Source organism: Lepidochelys olivacea (genome assembly GCF_965140295.1).
Source record: "Lepidochelys olivacea isolate rLepOli2 genome assembly, chromosome: 2".
Taxonomy (NCBI): Eukaryota; Metazoa; Chordata; order Testudines; family Cheloniidae; genus Lepidochelys; species Lepidochelys olivacea.
In genome coordinates this window covers 35,456,918-35,478,154 of record NC_140412.1, presented here as the reverse complement: position 1 = coordinate 35,478,154, position 21,237 = coordinate 35,456,918, and the positions used below count along the sequence as shown (strand labels likewise).

The 21,237-nt window shown below is 38.7% G+C and overlaps 1 protein-coding gene across 3 annotated transcripts in view; it reads left to right on the top strand.

Annotated features, from left to right (window-relative positions):
* ZFPM2 (zinc finger protein, FOG family member 2) overlaps nt 1-21,237 on the top strand; it is a 443,433-nt gene that overhangs the window by 285,897 nt on the left and 136,299 nt on the right. For all 3 annotated transcript variants that reach the window (XM_084620788.1, XM_084620787.1, XM_084620786.1), the window contains one exon: nt 18,857-18,968. In XM_084620788.1, coding sequence (XP_084476914.1) covers nt 18,857-18,968 — 112 coding nt within the window. The remainder of the gene's footprint in view (nt 1-18,856; nt 18,969-21,237) is intronic.

Below are 21,237 nucleotides of genomic sequence, written 5' to 3'. Positions count from 1 at the left end.
TGGTCCATTTTCACCGTGTAGAGAGGCAAATAGCGAGATTCTCCAAGGATCTGTACTGGAACCAGTGCTGTTCAACATATTCATAAATTTATCTGGAAAAAGGGGTAAACAGTGAGATGGCAGAGTTTGCAGATGACACAAAATTACTCCAGATAGTTAAGTACAAAGTTGATGCAAAATGATTCAAAGGGATCTCACAAAACCAGGTGACTGGGCAACAAAATGGCAGATGAAATTCAGTGTTGATAAATGCAAAATAAGATACACTGGAAAACATAATTTAAACTATACATACAAAATAAATTAGTGGTTACCAATCAAGAAAGAGTTCTTGGAGTCATCGTGGATTGTTCTCTGAAAACATCTGTTCAATGTGCTGCGGCCGTCAAAAAACCAGAATGTTAGGAAGCATTAGGAAAGGAACAGCTAATAAGACAGAAAATATCATAATACCATTATATAAAACCATGGTATGCCCACACCTTGAATACTTCATGCAGATCTGGTCACCCCATCTCAAAAAAGATATGTTAGAATTAGAACAAGTACAGAAAAGGACAGCAAAAATGGTTAGAGGTATGGGCCTGTTTCCGTATGAGGAGAGATTAAAAAGATTGGGACTGTTCAATTTAGAAAAGAGATGATTGAGGCAGAATATATTAAGAGTTCTATGAAATCATGAATGATGTGGAAAAAGTAAATAAGGAAGTGTTGTTTACCTCTTCATGTAACACAAGAACCAGGGGTCACCCAATGAAATTAACAGGCAGCAGATTTAAAATAGAAGGAAGTACTTCTTCACACAGTGCACAGTCAACTTGTTGCCAGGGGATGTTGTGAAGACCAAAAGTATAACTGGATTTAAAAAAGAATTAGGTAAGTTCAGGGAGGATAGGTCCATCAATGGCTATTAGCCAAGATGGTTGGGTCCCTAAACCTTTGACAGCTAGAAGCTGACACTGGACATCAGGGGATCATTCAATAAATTTCCCTGTTCTGTTCATTCCTTCTGAAGCATTCGGCAGCGGGCACTGTCAGAAGAGAGAATGCTGGGCTAGATGGACAGTTGGTCTGACCCAGTATGGCCATTCTGATGTTCTTGTTCGGGACCCATATAATTGTCTATTTTATTTCTTGAATTCTGTTAAAGTAGAGTCTGTTAGTACCGAACCTCCTGGGACAGAGAATTCCAAAAACTGATTAGGTTCTGAGGAAAACATCCCTCTGAATGTTTAAACTATTTTCAAACAATTTGCTAAGTGTTGTCCATGTTTTTCTGTTGCTGCTTATTCCAAATAGACAGACTGATAGTTTGCTTGAACACTTTAAAATATTTTTGTCTTCTGGTTTATTGTTATTTTCAAGTTAAAGTTTGTTACATAATATAAACATATTTTCCATTTTTAAACTCCTTTTAACTATAACAGGATTTTCCAATGTCAGAGTGGATTTTCCAAATAAAAGATGTTTTCTTGCAATAATATTTACCGGTATTTACAAAAAGTCTGTCACCCCCCACACCCTGGTTCATTGTGCTCAAAACCAAAAGCCTGAAAATGGCATTCCTATGCTACTTCTTTGTTTCCAGATGTTAAGATCTATTATGCATACTGTAGTGCATAATCATAATTATGCATTCATGATGATGTTTGTGCTGGCTTAACTCAGAAATAGTGTGAGAAAGCTAATCTCGAAGCTACAGGCTGCTTTCCTGCACTTTAGATTTTGATCTGAGCTGTTTGTTGAATCTTACTGGAACCAGAACCTTATAACCACCAGTCCGAATGCTGGACTCCTTACTATTCTCTCTAGTCCCAGTGAAGGACCTTCACCATTTCCTCAAAACTGTAATGCAAACTTGGTTAGTTATAGTTCTATGTTATATATCAAATGTTTAATAGACTGCAGTAATTTAAATGAGAGAGCTATATCACACAGAGCTCTAAACATTCAAGTTACACATAATCAGTATCTTTTCTGCAACTCAGAGAAGCACATTTTCACTTTGTGTGGCAACAGTAAGGAGTACACATCCTTTAAACGGAACTGAAGAAAAATGACTTAATTAGATATATTCTCAAACTGAACAAAAAAAGAGAGCCAGTTTGCAAAACAGAGGTGCTAACTTTGGTCAGTCAGTTTTTGGCCTAAACCTTCTATAATCGTAATAAACATATACTATAGTTATATTACCCATGAGCCGGAGCTAAACAATTCGATAATCTTCATCAGTAATAAAGATCACAGAATTTTCAAAATTATTTTTTCTAGGATCCCAGTGCTAATCCACAAGAGTAATACAGTCACGTAATTATTCAAAATCTATACAGTGGACTGAGGAAGTGGAGAGAAGGATAGAAAACTGCTGCTATGATGTACTGTAATATATAGTGAGGTATTAATAATAATGGCCAAATATTTTACTCTTTAAGTCAGTGGCAAATTTCCTTTTTATTTCAGATTTGCAGGTAATAACATGAACAAATGATGTGTATACCAGAGAAGTCTAATTGATTAAGGATGGGAAAATATGATGATCACATTTTACTTTGTCCATATAAGTGAATCTGCTTTCACTCAGAAAATAAAAAACTCTTTTTTGAATTGAACAGAATTTAGTTCAGAATTATATTTATTAATATAATTTATAATGAGATTTTACAAATATGCAAAACAGTTCATCTTAATAATAACTATAAATAGTAAAGCTTAAAATAACATTGAAAATCACTAATGGATGATGAATGCACTTCTTTTTTTCCATGAGCAGACAAGAATCATGCATAGTGTAACAGTGCAACAGCAGACTCACAGAAGATAATTTAAACTTATTTTTATGGACAGGAGGAGCTGATTTTCTAAAGCCATTCTAAGGAGATTCTCCTTGGTTTTACATCGCCCCAAAAGGGTGTTTGAGTTCCTTCCACCTGCAGACATACACACTAAGTAAAGAATATATAAGGGCACACTTAGTAGTGCTGAAATTTTTATGCATGCAGATATGAGGGGGAAATTAGATTTTATTCCATAGCTATGTATTAAATTAATGTTAAAATACAGACATAATCAAATCTCCTCATATCCCATGACCACATGTGAAATAGTACATTGGAAGGTCAGAATACTTAGCAAAGTATACAGCCCTTGAGACTCAGCAGATGTACAGATAGGTGCCCTAATCCAAAATACGCATTCATAAATATAGAAGATCAGAATTGAGCCTTAATTCTCTAAAGGATTGCAGCAATGTTGTGTGGTCCTTTCATCCAAATTAGAATGATTCATTATGTCTAGTGCATTAGCACAAAAAGGGTAGGTGTGGGCAATAAAATCTGCATTAGGATTTTCAAATATGTCAAGTGTAATCTTAAAATGAATTAAACTGTGGTGCTTTAACTGGCTTTAAATAATTAATCATATTTATAGAAGTCTGATTAGTGAATTATTTGTTAAACTTACACTGATATTTTAAATTACTATACTTGCTTTTAGTAAACATAATACCTGATTTTAAAAGAAATCTAGTACAAATATACATTCACTAATGGAAAAATATATTTAGGTAAAACCAGAGAAAATTCAGATATTCTATCCCTAGTCCTATTCAACTGAAGTTAGTGGGAGTTTTGACATTGTATTTAGTGGGCACATTGTATTTAATCTGAGCAACATTGAAGCCTTGGTATTGCATCGGACATGGTGCAGAGCCTAAGGTCCAGAGCGTTACATAGTAATCTAGTCCTACCTAGACACAGAGGCCTAGTGCAATCCATATGTATTAAATATTTATTTTCTAATGACTTCTTAATATGTTTTGAAAATGAAAATGGAATAGTCCTGCAATGACATATTGCTTTAAGCATTGCTCTACCTTATGTACAGAAAAAAATCCACCTTCTACTATTATTTGGTTACAATTAAAATTAAAAATTCAACTATTTTTCACTATTGCTAAAATCTGATCTTCTCCCATTCAGACTCTCCCATCCCAGAATGTATACAGTTTGCATGAAGTAACACAATGCTCTTAGGTTCAAACACAGTAATAATAATATATAATTGAAAATAGTACTTACCTGGTGTTTTTACATGTTCAGATACAAATATTATCTAATTATTTGGAAGATAACTTTACCACATTCAGTGCCTGGTAATGGAATGCTTAATCTAGCTATATATATTTCATATTTTTAATAAATTTCTCAAAAATAAAACCTACAAAAACTGAGAAACTTAAAAGGGAGACTAAGACTACACAGAAACAGTACTCCTTTTGGAGTAAAAAAGTGTACAAAGAAAAAGATATTCAAAAGTTACTACAAAACAGAAGGGTGAGAACTGCACCCTGTCATCCCAATGCAATTATAAGAACAACAGGACCAGCAATCATTGTGGATGGTGTCAGTGAGGATAGATGGACATTAGGAAGAGGCAATATTAACCCAAATGCTGCAAAAACACCTGTCATTATCTCCAAAAACAGTGAATGATTTCTTGAGAACAGAACATTTCAGATTGTCTATTACATTACAACCAACTCAGACGTGAATCATCTCTATTGAGTCTAATCCAAAGGTGGGTGTCAAGTTACTTGCAGGGAGTGACTATGAAAATCCCTGCATTTAGTCTCTGAACATGTCCACTGTGAACTAGATGTTTAAAGAAGCCAGAGTAGAAGCAGAATAAGTTGAGCGCTCACGCAGTTAATAAAAAAGCTTTGTCTTCTCCTCTGGCAAACCTGAAAAGAGTTGAGGTATCTGCTGAAGTGGGTGATGTGACACTCCCCAAGGGTACCCAGTATTATAAGGCACCTCACCACAACCTTCCCTTAACGTGAAGCAATTTTATCTCTGCCTGCTGTAGATCAGTTCCCTGAAAACACCAGCCTCTGGCAGTACAAGCGTTGCCTACCAGGCTCCCACACCCTTTCTCTTTCAGTACAATAGTGATAGGGTGAGTATTCTGAGTACTCGGAGCATTCCCTGCAGTGTCCAGCCCCTTATCCACTGAACTCTCACAGGTCTGCTCTTCTCAAAGGAACAGCTCACACCAGCTTTTAAGATTCAACTCAGGACCATTATATTGCTTAACACCACAGCACTTAGAGATATTTATACTGAACAGAAGAATAAGTTTACTTTCAAAGAATAGAGGTTCAAGTGACAGTAAGAATATTGGAAACAAATCTTTACATATGATACAAAATCATAACACGCTTTCTAGAGACTAAAGTTAACCAACAGATTAACCTCTTGTCTAAAGAGGCGTATCTCACCCAAAGTTCTCCAGCATTTTTAATCAACCGTGGTTGAGACATGTTTTTCATGAAGCAAAAACACTGTTAGTTTACTTACTTGGTGAAGGGTGCCTGGGTGTTTTCTCTGCCCGCAAATATAGTAAAGCAAACTTTTGAAGTGCTCATCAAGATAAGGTTCTTTCCCCCTGCTGTATTTCTCTTCTTATTTGTTTCTTTCTGAAATTGTTATAATCCTTCATTTGCGTTCAGTTCAGATTGGTGATGGGGCATTCAGTGTGAAAGAGACAATACTCAGTTTACATGGCAAAATATCTCTTGTTTGAGAGAAACCCTGTTTTTCACCTTTGCAGGCGATCAACTCTCATACACAGACATTAAGAACATATTCTCAGTATATATGCCTAACTCCTTTCATAGTATTCATACATGCATTTCACAATGATATTGATGACCAGTGTGACATGATTTGAGACCTCTTTCATTTGAGACTTTCATTCTAGACCTCTTTAGTGAACCTGAATGTGCATACCAGAATCAGGAGATCCTGTAACCCCACTGCACCCCCTTATTAGTTGGCATTAAGAGGTTCTTGGGTCACAGGTAGACATATAGTAAAGTCTGAAAATATGTGGATAATAGGAATGCATTTCCAATTCTCAGGAAGGACAATACACCATAGCAATTAAGGTAATTCATTAGTGTACTAAAAGAAATGCCCAGATGACTCAGTGTGAATGTGTGCAAGCAGCTCTATATTGTACTTTTTCTAATAGTACTGCACACAGTCTTATTTCATCTGTACTGGTGCATGCTTATCATCTCTAGAACAGTATTTTCACCAATGGTGTACATATTGTGAGAGATACAGTGAACGATGACAAGCAATCAAAAATATTCAGCTCCACAGTAAAATGAAAAGGCACACTAGAACACCAAAAAAGTGTTGCCAACTTCCACTATATTACCATGTGTCTCATGGCAATGGGTGTTTTTTTAAAGTTCCAGCTCCAGAGTCATGTGAATATGTGAGAATTGCAGAGTTGTTATTGTTGTCTTGTTTTTTAAGTAAGCTTCTAACCCTCATGGTTGTAGAGAAAAAGCTTAAAAACATGACCCTAAGGTTCAAAAACCAGAAGGCAACTATAAAGAACCCAGAATTAATTGTTTTTGTAAAATCGCTCGATTTTAAGACAATTTCATTACTTTGGGGGCCTGACTCATGATTTTTGAATGCTTGGGTTGACAATACTATATACATGTTCCACCATATTCATGTTATGAGAAGGACAGCCATATGACAAAAGAGTTCTACCTTACATTAATAACCAGTGCATCCCTTAGATGAGATCCTCACCCCTGTTCCAGCCACTTTATGCCAGGTAAAAGGACCAGAGTGTTGTAAAGGAGCTGTAAAGCCCCCAGTTCTAGCCGGGGCAGAATTGTTCTGATACAGGAATTGTGGAAGGCAGCTGAAAGGCGCATTCTGAGGATCCCCTCACAAGCCCTGGCATGTCCGAGCAGGGTTGCCACACATATCACTGTGGAGATTCCAGGAACCACTGTGGCTTATTGGTGGGGCTGGGAGGCTAATTACATCGGGGTCACTCCAGCCCAGGGTCAGGAGGATGCAAAGGTGGTCTACAAAACCACCTTAAATACCCTTCCCCATGGGTTGTGAATTTTGTGCTGTGCCTGTTGGAGTTTTACCCCCTAAATCTCACAAGGACCCAAACAGGCACTGTCAAGGTTCCTCCCCCACTCTGAACTTTAGGGTACAGATGTGGGGACCTGCATGAAAAACGTCCTAAGCTTATCTTTACCAGCTTAGGTCAAAACTTCCCCAGGGTACAAAATATTCCACCCGTCGTCCTTGGATTGGCCGCTACCACCACCAAACTAATACTGGTTACTGGGGAAGAGCTGTTTGGACGCGTCTTTCCCCCCAAAATACTTCCCAAAACCTTGCACCCCACTTCCTGGACAAGGTTTGGTAAAAAGCCTCACCAATTTGCCTAGGTGACTACAGACCCAGACCATTGGATCTTAAGAACAATGAACAATCCTCCCAGCACTTGCACCCACCCTTTCCTGGGAAATGTTGGATAAAAAGCCTCACCAATTTGCATAGGTGACCACAGACCCAAACCCTTGGATCTGAGAACAATGAAAAAGCATTCAGTTTTCTTACAAGAAGACTTTTAATAAAAAAATAGAAGTAAATAGAAATAAAGAAATCCCCCCTGTAAAATCAGGATGGTAGATATCTTACAGGGTAATTAGATTCAAAAACATAGAGAACCCCTCTAGGCAAAACCTTAAGTTACAAAAACGATACACAGACAGAAATAGTTATTCTATTCAGCACAATTCTTTTCTCAACCATTTAAAGAAATCATAATCTAACACATACCTAGCTAGATTACTTACTAAAAGTTCTAAGACTCCATTCCTGGTCTATCCCCAGCAGAAACCAGCATATAGACAGACCCTTTGTTTCTCTCCCTCCTCCCAGCTTTTGAAAGTATCTTGTCTCCTCATTGGTCATTTTGGTCAGGTGCCAGCGAAGTTACCTTTAGCTTCTTAACCCTTTACAGGTGAGAGGAGCTTTCCCCTGGCCAGGAGGGATTTCAAAGGGGTTTACCCTTCCCTTTATATTTATGACAGGCACCAATATCTGCTGCATTTTCATGTGCAGAGTGTGAAAGGTACAATATCTGCTGCTTTTTAATGGCAACTACTGCATGGTACCTAAACAGCAGAGATCTGAGACTAGTTTTACATACTGACCTGAAAGGAATCAGTTCTGGCAAGGTAATGTTAGAAGGATTTCTCAATCTCTCTTGCATTTAATTTGCAGTAGAGGTGCAACCTGACAGACATATTTATTGACAGACATATTTATTGATGTTTGGAAGGTATTTTGAAATCCTCAAATGGAAGGCTATATATGCAATGTAGAAATATAGTTAATGAATATTTTGGTGTGAGAATTTCTTTTGTCTGTTTCAGCCTCCTGCAAGTATGTTGAAGTGTTTGTACAGTTTTGCCACTTGACAAGTAATGATCCCTTGGGGTAAAATGCAGGATTTCTCTGTTGCAGGGAATCCCAGCTGTCTTTTAGGATTCCATCTGTGTATACTCATTTTTGCTTTTGAAACTTTTAAAGCTTTGATTTGGCAACAGTGTCTGTGAGCACAGCCGATCCTCATTTGTATTGTCATGAAAAATTGTCATGTAACCTCTAAAGAGTCTATCTCCTCAGACTGGAGGAATTCCAAATTAAATGGCAGCCAAATCGAGTATTTTTTGGGTCTCAGGATGATGCAAGATTTTTCAGGACCAGCAGGTTTTCAAATATTCATAGTGATGGCACCATGTTTTGTCAAGAGGGTGCATTACATGGGCTGTCCATGGCTCCACCTTCAATTTGTGGCCAGTGGTGGCAAACCTTCCTCCCCTTCGAGAAAGGCTGGGAGTTGACATGGGGGTGTCCTTCTCCCGGTGCAGCTTCAACGTCCTGTGGCTAGTAACAGCAGGGATATCAGCAAGGGGCACCTCAGTGCTTACCCAAGCAGCCAAGGTATATCTGCTAATGTGATTGGGCAGTACCAGCTGCACTCTTCTGTTCTTTCTGCGCACACACTCCTCTGCTGGAGTAATGTTGCCAAAGCTCCCTATGGTGGGTCTTGGAATTAGCCCACCAAAGAGATTCTGAGGACCCCATCATAAGTCCCCTCACAAGTGGGGTCACACCTATCAGAGATATTATTCCAGGTAGTCTGCAGAGTCAGGCAGACATGACTGCATCAGTTACATTTAGGTTACTTTTTCCTCACAACCATGAGGTCTAGAAATTTTTTTCTTTGTAGTGAAATCTAAGATACTGATGTAATTACATGACTCCAGGACCTGTGATCATAGGCTAGGGACTGTCATACCTGTTCCTTAAACTGTGCCTGTCAGCATGTAGCGTGGAGCCATAACACTAGAGATCATTGCCTATACTCCAAATCTTGAGTGATAGGAAGGGAGTCTGTGTCTGCAAATCCAGACACAGATGTGTGTCTGGATTTGCACTCCACACTTGCACTCCACACTTGGCACTCCACACTTCCACAAATGGAAGTGTGGAGTGCCACCTCCTGGCACGCTCATAAACCCCACAAATGCTCTGACCAGGAGTTCAGTTAGCAGTGAAATCTGTGAGTAGCTGAAGGCAAGTGGCTGCTGCCCACAGCATGCTTCCCAATGCAAACCTGTTCCCATTTCCACTGGGAAAGCTCCAGCTGAAGCCATGCTGCCAAGCAGCCAAAGCAAAGTAGTGAAGGGGAGGGCATATTTCAATTTAAAGGCTATGGTCTTCCATGCAGTCAGCACTGGTCTTCAGTGAATCCCTTTAGATACATGCTTTTTGGAAACTGATCTCCATGGAGAAGGACTTTGCACCAGATATCAGTATTCCGGGGAGTGTCCATTCTTCCTCACAAGAATAATTCACAAAGAAGAGCAGGTCTATTTGTACACTGAGTTGTTGTGATGTGGCTGTCTGAATTCAATCTATGTAATTTTTAAGAGCTAATGATTTCATAGTAGATTTACTGATGAGGAATTGGACTGGGATAGATGCAACATGTCCTTGGTAGTACAGTATAGAGCTCTAACTATGGGGAGCTGAAGTGATGTGGTAAAATCACCAATGTTGCTGGAATAAGTATCAATCTATTAGGAATCTCTTAGAACTATTTAAATCTATCCTTTTACTGCCTGGAGGATGGTATGAGATGATCCCTTCCAGCTGAAATGATTTGATGAGTTTATATGCCTTTGCTTTTTATACTTTACTTTGCTGGGTACAGTGACTTACTAAAGGTGACTTTAGTGTCACTGGGTGGGGGAGGAGTTCTGCAGGGTCAGAGTGTCAGTGATACACCATCCTGGTGGCTATTGGATTGAATTTGAATTGAATTTTGAAGTAGAAACACACATGTATTTATTAACTGGCATTTTAACAGACCTGAGTTCATATCTGGAGGCACCTGAGGGATATTTACAGCTCTTCTTTCAGTACAGTGTTGTTTGTAATTGTCTGTAGAAAGTACAGTGCTGAGGGGCATCAGAACTTTCTCTTGGGCCAAGAAGATTCTGTAGAAAGAATTATCTTCCGTATTACCATTTATGGGAACCCAAAATCTCCAGGAGATTTGCTATGGTTGCCATTACAAATTTGGTTTGATTTGATTTTTAGCAAAATATAACAGAAATCTGTTTGGGTTGGAGCAGAAGAGAACTAGAAATGAGGCCCCTAATCCTCTGCTGTTCTCAGCATGTTCCACAATTTGGTGAGGATGCTTTAAAGAGATCTAGCCTTTTTAAGGTATTTTTGACACTGCAGAGCCCTGTACTGGATGCGGAAAATAAAATAAATGTTAGCAATATAGTCAGGGCCGGCTCCAGCATTTTTGCCACCCCAAGTGGCAAAAAAAAAAAAACCAAAAACCTTGCTGCCCAACACGGAGGCGGAGTGATAGTGCGGCCGCCGAATTCCCCCTGCCGCCGAGTGCAGATTGCCGCCCCAGAGCCCGATGTCCTGCCGCCTTTGTACATTTGCTTGGTTCGCTGGTGCCTGGAGCCTGCCTTGGATATAGTGGCATTTCAGTGAACAGTACATCCTCTCAGATAATGCTGAACACCCTTTAGAAGGGCATTCCCAGGACATTGCCATCATGTTATACTGACTTACTAGACATTAACTTCACTATCTTTTATTTCCTGTCACACAGCTTCTCATAAAACAGTTTAACCTCCCTTTTTCTGATACCAGAACTTCCTGGATTCCATACTGCATGCTTATGACAAAATGTCTTTTGACTTAGGTTTCTTCAAATTTCTGCCATGCTGCACACATCCATTGTTAGAAATCTTTGTAAGCTAAATGCAAGAAAGAATCTATCTAACATTACCTTGCCAGCACTGATTCCTTTTAGGTTGGAATGTAAAACTATTCTCAGATCTCTGTGCCGGGTATTTTTATCTCCATTAACCTCTTGACTCAAGTATAAACATTTATTGAGGGTTACCGCCCTTTGTTTGTCCAGTTACTTCAAAAGGTTAGTGAAAAGTGGATGTCTGCTTGACCTCTTTTATCCTCATTAGCTGATTCTAATTGTTCCCTAAGAGATCAAACTTTTGATCCTGTTTGTCCTTGTCAAATTTGTCTGATTGTGGTTTGTATGAATATGAGACCTTTAGCTGAAATAGCTTTCTCAGGTACAAAGTATTCAAGAACCTTTGCTTCTATGTAGCATGAATAGTAAACAATATTTCCGTTCTGTGATACTCCATCTTTATTGAAACTCAAGATTCCCGTTGTATGGTCAATTTGGGTTCAAGGCATGTTGAGGAATCCCTGTTTGTGTTCCTTTGGATGTAGATAGAATGACCATGTAAGCTTCTTGAATAATTTATACTACAATTCTTTTTTGCGGGGGAAATAATGTTTAATTTTATTGTTGAGGTCTTTTTCAGCAGTCCTACACATTTATCCTACTGTTATGAAATGTATGTAGAACAGACTACATTTGGGTTTATTCAGAGACTCTGAGCCAGTGCAGTCAATTTTTATTTAATTCATTTATTTCTATAGATTTGTAACAACAGAAAAAGGCACCTCTCCCAGACTATAGACACCCTTTAAAAATATTGAGTTAAAAACTCAAATTGTAACATAAAGGGAAATCCAACAGCAAAGTTCTTCATAGACCAGCAATGATGTGCTAAAACCTTACAGTAAAAAGATTAAAGAATGTTCCTCTTTCCCCTGGTATTACCCCAGTCAGTACTCGTCTCCCCAGAAGTTCAAGCAACAGTGATCTTTGTAGCATAACCTGAAAGTCAACACATTCCGATTATTTTGGTGCAAGGATGGATCAAGTTCCAAAGTTGAAGAGCCCTCATGGAGAACACCTTGCCTTGCCAGCAGTTCCTTCTGCTTTAAACCAAGAGACCCCCAGTGTGGCAAAGGCAGAGAAGTGGTCTCTCAAATAGACAGGTTCCAGGCCATTTAGAGCTCCATAGGTCACAACCAAAACCTTAAACTCCACCTAGTAGCCTATAGGCATTTAGTGCAGATTCTAAAAGCATTGGTGTAACACGCTTAAGGTGAGATATCCTGCTTTACAAGTGGGTGGCTTCAGCTTTCAAACTGATTTAAAATGTAGCCTCAGGTATAGCACATTGCAGTAGTCTAAGCTTGAGGTGATAAAGGCATGATTGATTTAACCAAAGCTTCTTGTTATCTTGGACTCTGGTCTTTTACTTTTAACCATTTTAGGAAAAAGAACCTTTTTGAAAAGGTAAACATGTTTCAATTCTTACAGAGCAATAGGCTACAACAAGGTCGTATACTCTGTGTTATTGTGAGCAACTTAAGTGCATTGTGAATTTGCTAACCTTTTAGTGCCAGCCCCCTAAAAAATACTACAGTGGCCCAGGATGAACATGAACATGTGGCCACCTCTTATGGCTATTATACGGTACTAAAGAATACGGTAATAAAGAATTTCTTCAGAGAGAAGTTATACCTCTCCCAAGCTTTATAGGTGGTTGGGGACTTGTGAAGTTTCACTTTCAAATAAAAAGAAGTTAATTTACATATCTGTATAGCTTGGCTCAGAGTTAGGACAGGAACATGGCAAATTCCTTTCAGGTTTGCCCACCGATTCTTCTCAAGTGGCAGAACTTTAAAGAGAAACACCCTGTTTCCTCTCCAGCCCAGCTGTGGTACTCAGCAACCATTCACAGACAGCTCAACCAATTTCAAGCTTTACTTAAACAGGTCACCTGGGAGTTATTTTAATGCTTCCAGTTCGGTTTCTTAAGCTCAAGAAAACCTTTAAGCAATAAAGTGCCATGGCTGACGGCAAAGTAGACTCTGATCTGACTAACGGCTTTCAGCGTGTGCTGGGGTGCATGGATGCAGTATAGGAGCAGATTAGGCACCAGCCTTAGTACTATGTCTTTTGGTCTCGCAGATACTGTTACTAGCCTGGGATTGGGCTTCCAGCTAGCCAGAGGAAGAATGGCTCTATGATTAAAGCACAAGAGAGAGGGTTGGGTTCAATTCCCAGCTCTGTTATAGATTTCCTGTGTGGTGATGGGCACATCACGTAAGTTGAATGTGTGTCTTTTCTCCCTCTGTAAAAACCCAGAAATGTGGGGCTGTAAGGAACCTCCAGAGGTCATCTATTCCAGGCACCCATGCTGAGGCAGGACCAAGTATAACTAGTCCATCCCTGTTTGTCCAGTCAGTTCTCAAAAACCTCCGATGTCTGGGATTCCATAACCACACTTGGAAGCCTATTCTAGTGCTTACCTCTCCTTATAGTTAGAAAGCTTGTCCTAATATCTAACTGAATCTCTATTGCTGCAGACTGAACCCATTGATTCTTGTCCTACCTTCATGGACATGGAGAACAACTGATCACTGTCCTCTTTATAACAACCCTTAACATATTTGAAAACTATTATCAGTCTGTGTTTTCTTTTTTTCAAGACAGAACAGGCCCAGTTTTTTTAACCTTTCCTCATGGGTCAGGTTTTCTAAACATTTTATAATTTTTGTTCTCCTCTGGACTCTCACTAGTTTGTCCACATCATTCTTAAAGTGTGGTGCCCAGAACTGGACACAGTACTTCAGCTGAGGTCTCACCAGTGCTGAATAGAGCAGGACAATTACCTCCCGTGTCTTACATACAACACTCCTGTTAATACACCCCAGGACGTTATTAGCCAACTGCATCACATTTTTTAATCATATTCAGTTTGTGATCCACTCTAACTCCAGATCTTTTTTGCTAATACTACTGCCTAACTAATGATTCCCCACTTTGTAATTGTGCATTTGATTTTTCCTTCCTAAGTCTAGTACATTGCACTTGTCATTATTGAATTTCATCTTGCTGATTTCAGACCAGGTCATCAATTTGTCAAGGTGATTTTGAATTCTAATCCTATCCTGCAAAGGACTAACACTCCCTCCCAGCATGGGATCATCTGCAAATTTTATAAGCATACTGTTCACTCCATCAATGGAAATATTGAACAGGACAGACCCAGGACAGACCCCAGCAGAACCTCACTAGATATGTTCCCCCAGTTTGACAGCAAACGATTAATAACTACGCTTTCAGTTTGGTTTTTCAACAAGTTTTGCATCCACCTTATAGTAATTTCATCTAGACCACATTTCCCTAGTTCATTTATGGAATGAACCTTACCAAAATCAAGATATCACAGCTACAGCTTCCCGCCCCCTTCACGAGGCCAGTAAATGGGGTTATAGAACTTCCTTTCTCTCACCCTTCACCTGTCTTGTCTATTTAAATTATAAACTGTTGGGGGCAGGAATTGTGTCTTGCTATGTCAAACGCAAATAGGCCCTGATATTGATTGGGGCCTCTAGGCACAACTTTAATGCAAATAATAATAACAGCCACTTGAGGCACAACAGAAAGTATAGGTGAGGAGGAAAGGAATGAAAGGTCAGATGTCTGAAAAGAGAAAAGACAGGAGAGTTGTGGAAGTGGAAGCTGGGAAACTTGGAGAACAGTAAATGTGTGTCCTTTTCTGCTCGTACTGGATAAGAGAAGCCTTCTTTTTGTTTAAACTTGGACTGTACCTTAAAATAGGCCTTTCTTTTATTTGTCTGTTTAATGTATTATCTACTTGGCAAGGACTATTGCCTGAATAGATTTATTCTACCTTTTGATTACTTCTGGGGCAACCCGAGACCATGAATAAGTGTGCAAACAACAATGTGAACTTAAACCGGAAGTTGATTCTACGAGCTGCTGAACACACTCAGTTCCCATTGACTGCAATGGAAATGGAAGGTACTAAGCACCTTGTAGGAACAGGCCCTAACTCACAAAACCTCCTCATGGCTGTGCAATCATGGCCATCCCAGGCTGACTTTGCTGCTAAAGCTTGCAGTGATTTTAAACACATATGGGCATGATTCTTATGTATGCAAAGAGCATTTTTCATCGCCACAGCAGTGTAAAGCTATTTTAGTGTGAAAGAAAATCAGGCTCATATTTGTTTACAATAGTAGAGGGAAGGGGTTAATGATTTGATTGTCTTTCCTTCTTTCTTCTGTGGTTTCTTCCTGCATGTGTCATTTATATAATGTCTATTTGCAGGATCGTTATTTAAATGGCATGCTCTGATTACATAACTGGTGTTGTCATACATATGGCTTGTTAGTGATTTAAATAGGGGCATAACATAATCAAAAAATCTCAACTAGTCAAATCAAATCATTGCTTTAAATCCATATTCCAAATCTATGTAATGAAGATAAAATTTGCATCACAGTACCCCACATAAGGTACATACTAGCCACAACTTCTGCATTTGTATATCTTAGTTTTGCAGGACTAGAAACAATTCTTAAAAGTCGGCCACATTGTTTCTATTTATAATCCTACCACATTTAATGTATTTGTTATCACTAGTTTTCTTTAGGTCACTTCTAGAAACATTTCTTTCTATTTGTTTCCCTCCGTATTTGTATTTGTTCCAGTTGTTAGTCTGGACAAGCAAATAATGTAATATAGCACACATGGAAAAAGTAAAAACCTATGGATGAACATTTACATAGAGAATATGAAAGATAAAATACATATAAACAAAAGAATATTAGATTCAGTACAAGAGTTCTGTACAGTGATACAATCAAAGCCAACCAAAGAAGGTCAAAAATATTATGAGAGAGACAAGATGGATGAGGTAATATCATTTATTGAACCAACTTCTGTTGGTGGAAGAGCCAAGCTTTTGAGGTACACCACAGAGCTCTTCTTCAGGTCTGGAAGAGGTACTCAGGGTATGTCTGCGCAGCAAAGAAAAACCTACGGCTGGCCTGTGCCAGCCAACTTAAGCTCAGGTACGGTGACCAGATAGCAAGTGTGAAAAATCAGACAGGGTATGGGGGGTAATAGGTGCCTATATAAGACAAAGCCCAGAATATCAGGATTGTCCCTATAAAATCGGGACATCTGGTCACCCTAGGCTCAGGAGGCTCAGGCTGCAGGTCTGTTTCACTGGTGTGTAGACTTCTTGGATCAGGCTGGAGCCTGAGCTCTGAGTCTCTCCTACCTCGCAGGGTCCTAGAGCCCAAGGTATATAGAATCATAGACTTTAAGTTCAGAAGGGACCATTATGATAGTTTAGTCTGACGTCCTGCACAACGCAGGCCACAGAATCGCACCCACCCACTCCTGTAGCAAACCCCTAACCTATGTCTGAGCTATTGAAGTCCTCAAATCGTGCTTTAAAGACTTCAAGGTGCAGAGAATCCTCCAGCAAGTGACCCATGCCCCACACTGCAGAGGAAGGCAAAAAACCCCCAGGGCCTCTGCCAATCTGCCCTGGAGGAAAATTAGTTCCCGACCCCAAATATGGCAATCAGCTAAACCCTGAGCATGTGGGCAAGACTCACCAGCCAGACACCCAGGAAAGAATTCTCTCTAGTAACTCAGATCCCACCCCATCTAACATCCCATCACAGGACATTGGGCATATCTACCGCTAATAGTTGAAGATCAATTAATTGCCAAAATTAGGCTATCCCATCATATCATCCCTTCCATAAACTTATCAAGCTTAGTCTTGAAGCCAGATATATCTTTTGCCCCCACTGCTTCCCTTGGAAGGCTGTTCCAGAACTTCACTCCTCTGATGGTTAGAAACCTTTGTCTAATTTAGACATGCCTTCAGAGTGTCACAGCTAAATACAAGGTGGGATAGATTGCTAAGCATAACTGGTTAACACATATTGCGGGATACCAATTAAAATGAAGTGGGAAATTAGCACATCTGCAGTCAGAGGACAAAGGAGGGTTAGTAGGTTACAAATTGTTGTACTGAGTCTTACAACCAGTGTCTCTGCTGAGCCCATGTTTTTTCGTGACTTTGAAGGTGTTGTGCAAGTTTACTTTGAGGATGAGGACAAAGAGATGAGATATGGAGTGATTGCTTTCTGAAAAGTGTTCATTCACAGGTGATAGTGTTTTTGTCTTTTATCATATTTCTGTGTGAGTTCATTCAAGAGCGTTGTGATTGTCAGATTTCACCCACGTTGTTTTTGGGGTATTTGGTGCACTGGATGAGGTACACCACGTGTTGTGAGAGGCAAGTGCAAAACCCATGGCTCTTGAAAGGTGTGTTGTGGGGGATATTGATCATCATAGCAGTGGCAATATGTCTTCAATAAAAAGTATTATGATATTCAGTATGGATTCATATAAGATAAAATAATATTTTCTTATGTAAATAAAATCCTTTATAATCTTCTCATTTTATTTGCAAGTAGCCTGCACCCATATATTGTACATACAATAGTTCAATTGTACCTCGTAAAATAGTTCAGTAAATTTCTATAATATTCAATAAACATCAATGCATCTGGAATCTCCATGCCATCACGTGGTTTTCCAGCTTCTTAGATATTTGAAATCACTGGAAAATCTCAAGTGAACCATTACTGGCACTAACTGGAGAATTAGTGATAGCAGAGAAAATATGAGAAAGGGTTGGAGTCTCTTGGACAGAATTATATCTAGATGAAAAAATTTCAGTTAAAAATTACCTTGAGACCCTTTTATTGTACTCTATACTCTGTTGTGGTTTCATAATGCTTGATATACAGGACAAGCACTCTGAATGATAAAAGTCTAAGCGGTGTTTCGCTACCACTCAATGAAAGGACACTCGTGATAAGGCTTACTAAATTCAAGATCAGTCAGTTTTTTGCTGTTAGATTTATGAAAAGAGTTAAGCGCAAATAATGTGGGTACTTGTACTGTACTTTCTTAAATCCCAAACTCTATGAGTATAAAATCTAAAATGTACACTGGATATATTTTTTGTTAAAACTATGAGTGTGTGTCTTCTCTGTGCCTTTCAGAACTGGGGATATCATGCTTTAATTCCTCTGATTTGAATTCATTCACACTACCTCTTTCACAGACTTTTTGAGACCCTGTGTAGTGAATCATTAGCATGATTATTATTTCAGCCATAGTAAAATTGCACATCAACACTTAGCAAATGGGGGGAAATTGCATTATCCAACTGGAATAATTTCCTACTATAATATAAATGTTACCCAGGCCATGTCTTTGAAATGGATACTGATTCTTTAAATTCTTTCCTGTCTGTTTCAGGAAATAGTGAGATCCTGTTGATAATGAAGTACAATGTGTCTAAAGTTCACTTCTAAATACTTGGCTCTTTGCTGTAAAAGTCATCTGCATTCCCTTTATAATTCTGAACCACCAGAGATCTGCCTAATCTTGGAGATCTGATCCAATATCATTCAAAAAAATCCTTGATAATAATTCCACCATTCAGATCAGTGAAAACACTAAAGCCTTACTGCTTGTATCGTCTTAAAAATATCCTGAGGCTGGGGAATAAGACCTTGGCTTATGAGTTTGGAGATTTAGCTGTTTGCAAATAAAATGATTATTACTATTATTATTCAAGTTCTTAATAACACAAGCAAATGGCATCTATTTGTTATCATCCTTTCTACAGAAGACAAAGGCTCCAGTCCCTATGGTGCTGACTGCTGGCCCCAAGTGGTTGCTGGATGTGACTTGGCAAGGAGTAGAAGACAACAAAAACAACTGCATTGTGTACAGCAAAGGTAAACACAAGCTGATTTTCTTCTGCTTTCTTTGCAAGGAATTAATGACAGCATGGAAACATACCCATTGCATAAGAGAAAGCAAATTGGAGCAGTGTATTTTTCCCTTGCCTTGTATATAAGTATTTCTTATTCCCCTACTTCACATCTTAAATAACATTATTTTGCTATCTTTTAATAATAAAACCACCATGTTCTGTCTAATATATTAAATGCTTTTGAAGCAGAGAGGCACCACTACTCAGGTAGATGCCAGATATAAAATATCATGCTCATTTCACCCTCAGAGTCAAGGCCTCATGGGAAATATTAGATCCATATTGTGTGTATACTCTCTAAGTGAGTTCTCCCTGGCTTTTTAACATGTCATATCAGTTTGCATTGCTCCATGGCATATTATACTGCAGACTGTTACGTGAAATCTTGCATGCAGTGTAGAAGTAGCTGTGTGAGTCCCAGGATATTAGAGAGACAAGGTAGGTGAGGTAATACCGTTTAATGAACCAACTTCTGTTGGTGAAAGAGACAAGCTTTTGAGCCACACACAGCTCTTCTTTAGGTCTGGGGAAAGGTCTTGAATAAGAGCTCTGTGTGGCTTGAAAGCTTGCCTCTCCCATCAACAGAAGTTGGTCCAATAAAAGATTTTACCTCACCCACCTTGTCACATGACTCGTGGTTAATTAGAAAAGTTTGGACTTCATTGAAACCGTTACATAGATTAAGAATTCATGTCTGCATGATAATAGAAAATAACAGCAGCTAGCTTGCAGGCTCATTCCCTTTGACATTCCAGAGTGTGACATGAAAATATGTTGAAGTTATTTTTGGTAAATTTTCTGTGCAAAGATAGAGTATCATGACGTCATATTGTAATGCGTGGATGAAATGCATACCACTGCCCCCTTCAGGATGGAATGTCAGGCCTGCTCAAGTGAGTGTGACTGCTTTGCAGCCGCACAAAAATTATATAAGTAGGCTCGGCAGAATTCATCATATATATATAAATAATTTCAACAGATAAATCAATGTTTATTTTTAAGCATTTTTTCTATTTTATCAATTACATTTTCACAGTTGTGCAAAATAATGGGGTGGAAGAATTTCCCCCCCAATTTTTATCAATTTAAATGTTTGTAGTTGTGGGAAATCAATGGGGGGATCAGACAATAATAATTTAATGACAGTAGTTGTTAAGATTCAAAACGTTAAAGCTTTATAACTGCTAAAGCACAACAAAAACCATAAACTGTCAACATCATATGTCAAAATATGCAAAGTAAATATATTGAAATCAACCTGTAATAAGTTCTCAAGAGCATTTTTCTTACTTTGCCTATATGTACATTTCAGTTACTATTGATGGAATTATCTTTTAGTTGGTTTGTGTGTGTACAGTGAAATCAGTATTTACTGACACTTACCAATAAAAATCTAATCCTGTCAAGCCTAGATACAAATCTTATTATTCCCATACTTAATCTCTATTTTAGCTCAAGATGTAAAGACTTTTGGATCAAAAGGGTCTGAGTACAATCCACAACGCCAGGTGTGTGGTATAGTCAGCAACCATGTACATGATGTCTCCATGTTTAATGGATACGTTACAGTATTATAGGAAAGCAGTACATGGCATGGGAACAACCCATCAGCTGTTGCTGGTTTTGGCTTTCCCAGGCAAGATCTGGTTGCAAAGCTATGATTCTCTATCCTTGTGTTCAATTTCCCAATCTCAGTGCTTTGTGAATACTTCAGAACTTGTTCTGCTCTTGTTTAATTTCTTTTAGGTTTTATGTCTAACCAAACAGACCTACTGAGATCAAAGATTTGTTTACTGCGACAACCTAGTGACCATTTCAGCATCCAGGCAAATAAGCACCCATATCAATATATTAACACACAAAACACTAATCATAACATCAAAGACTCCTAAAAACTTACTAGAAACAATTACAACTTGTTCCTATAATCATTGCAATTTATATACTTATAAGAGGATTGCTTTTAAACTGCCACAAGCCTTTGAAAGTTGAAACGCTGAAAAAAGGGAATTAACATGTTCAAAATGAGTTGCACACCAGGGTCTTACAAATTCTTTCTGTTATAATTACAAAAGACCAATACATTAATTCTGTAACCTGCAATACCTGAAATACCACAGAAGGGGATCCAGTCATGCTTCCTTAGGAGTATTGTGTTGAACTGCCCAAGTGGGAAAATTTGTGAAGTATTGTGTGTGTGGTATGGCAGAGCTTCTTATGCATTGAAACCA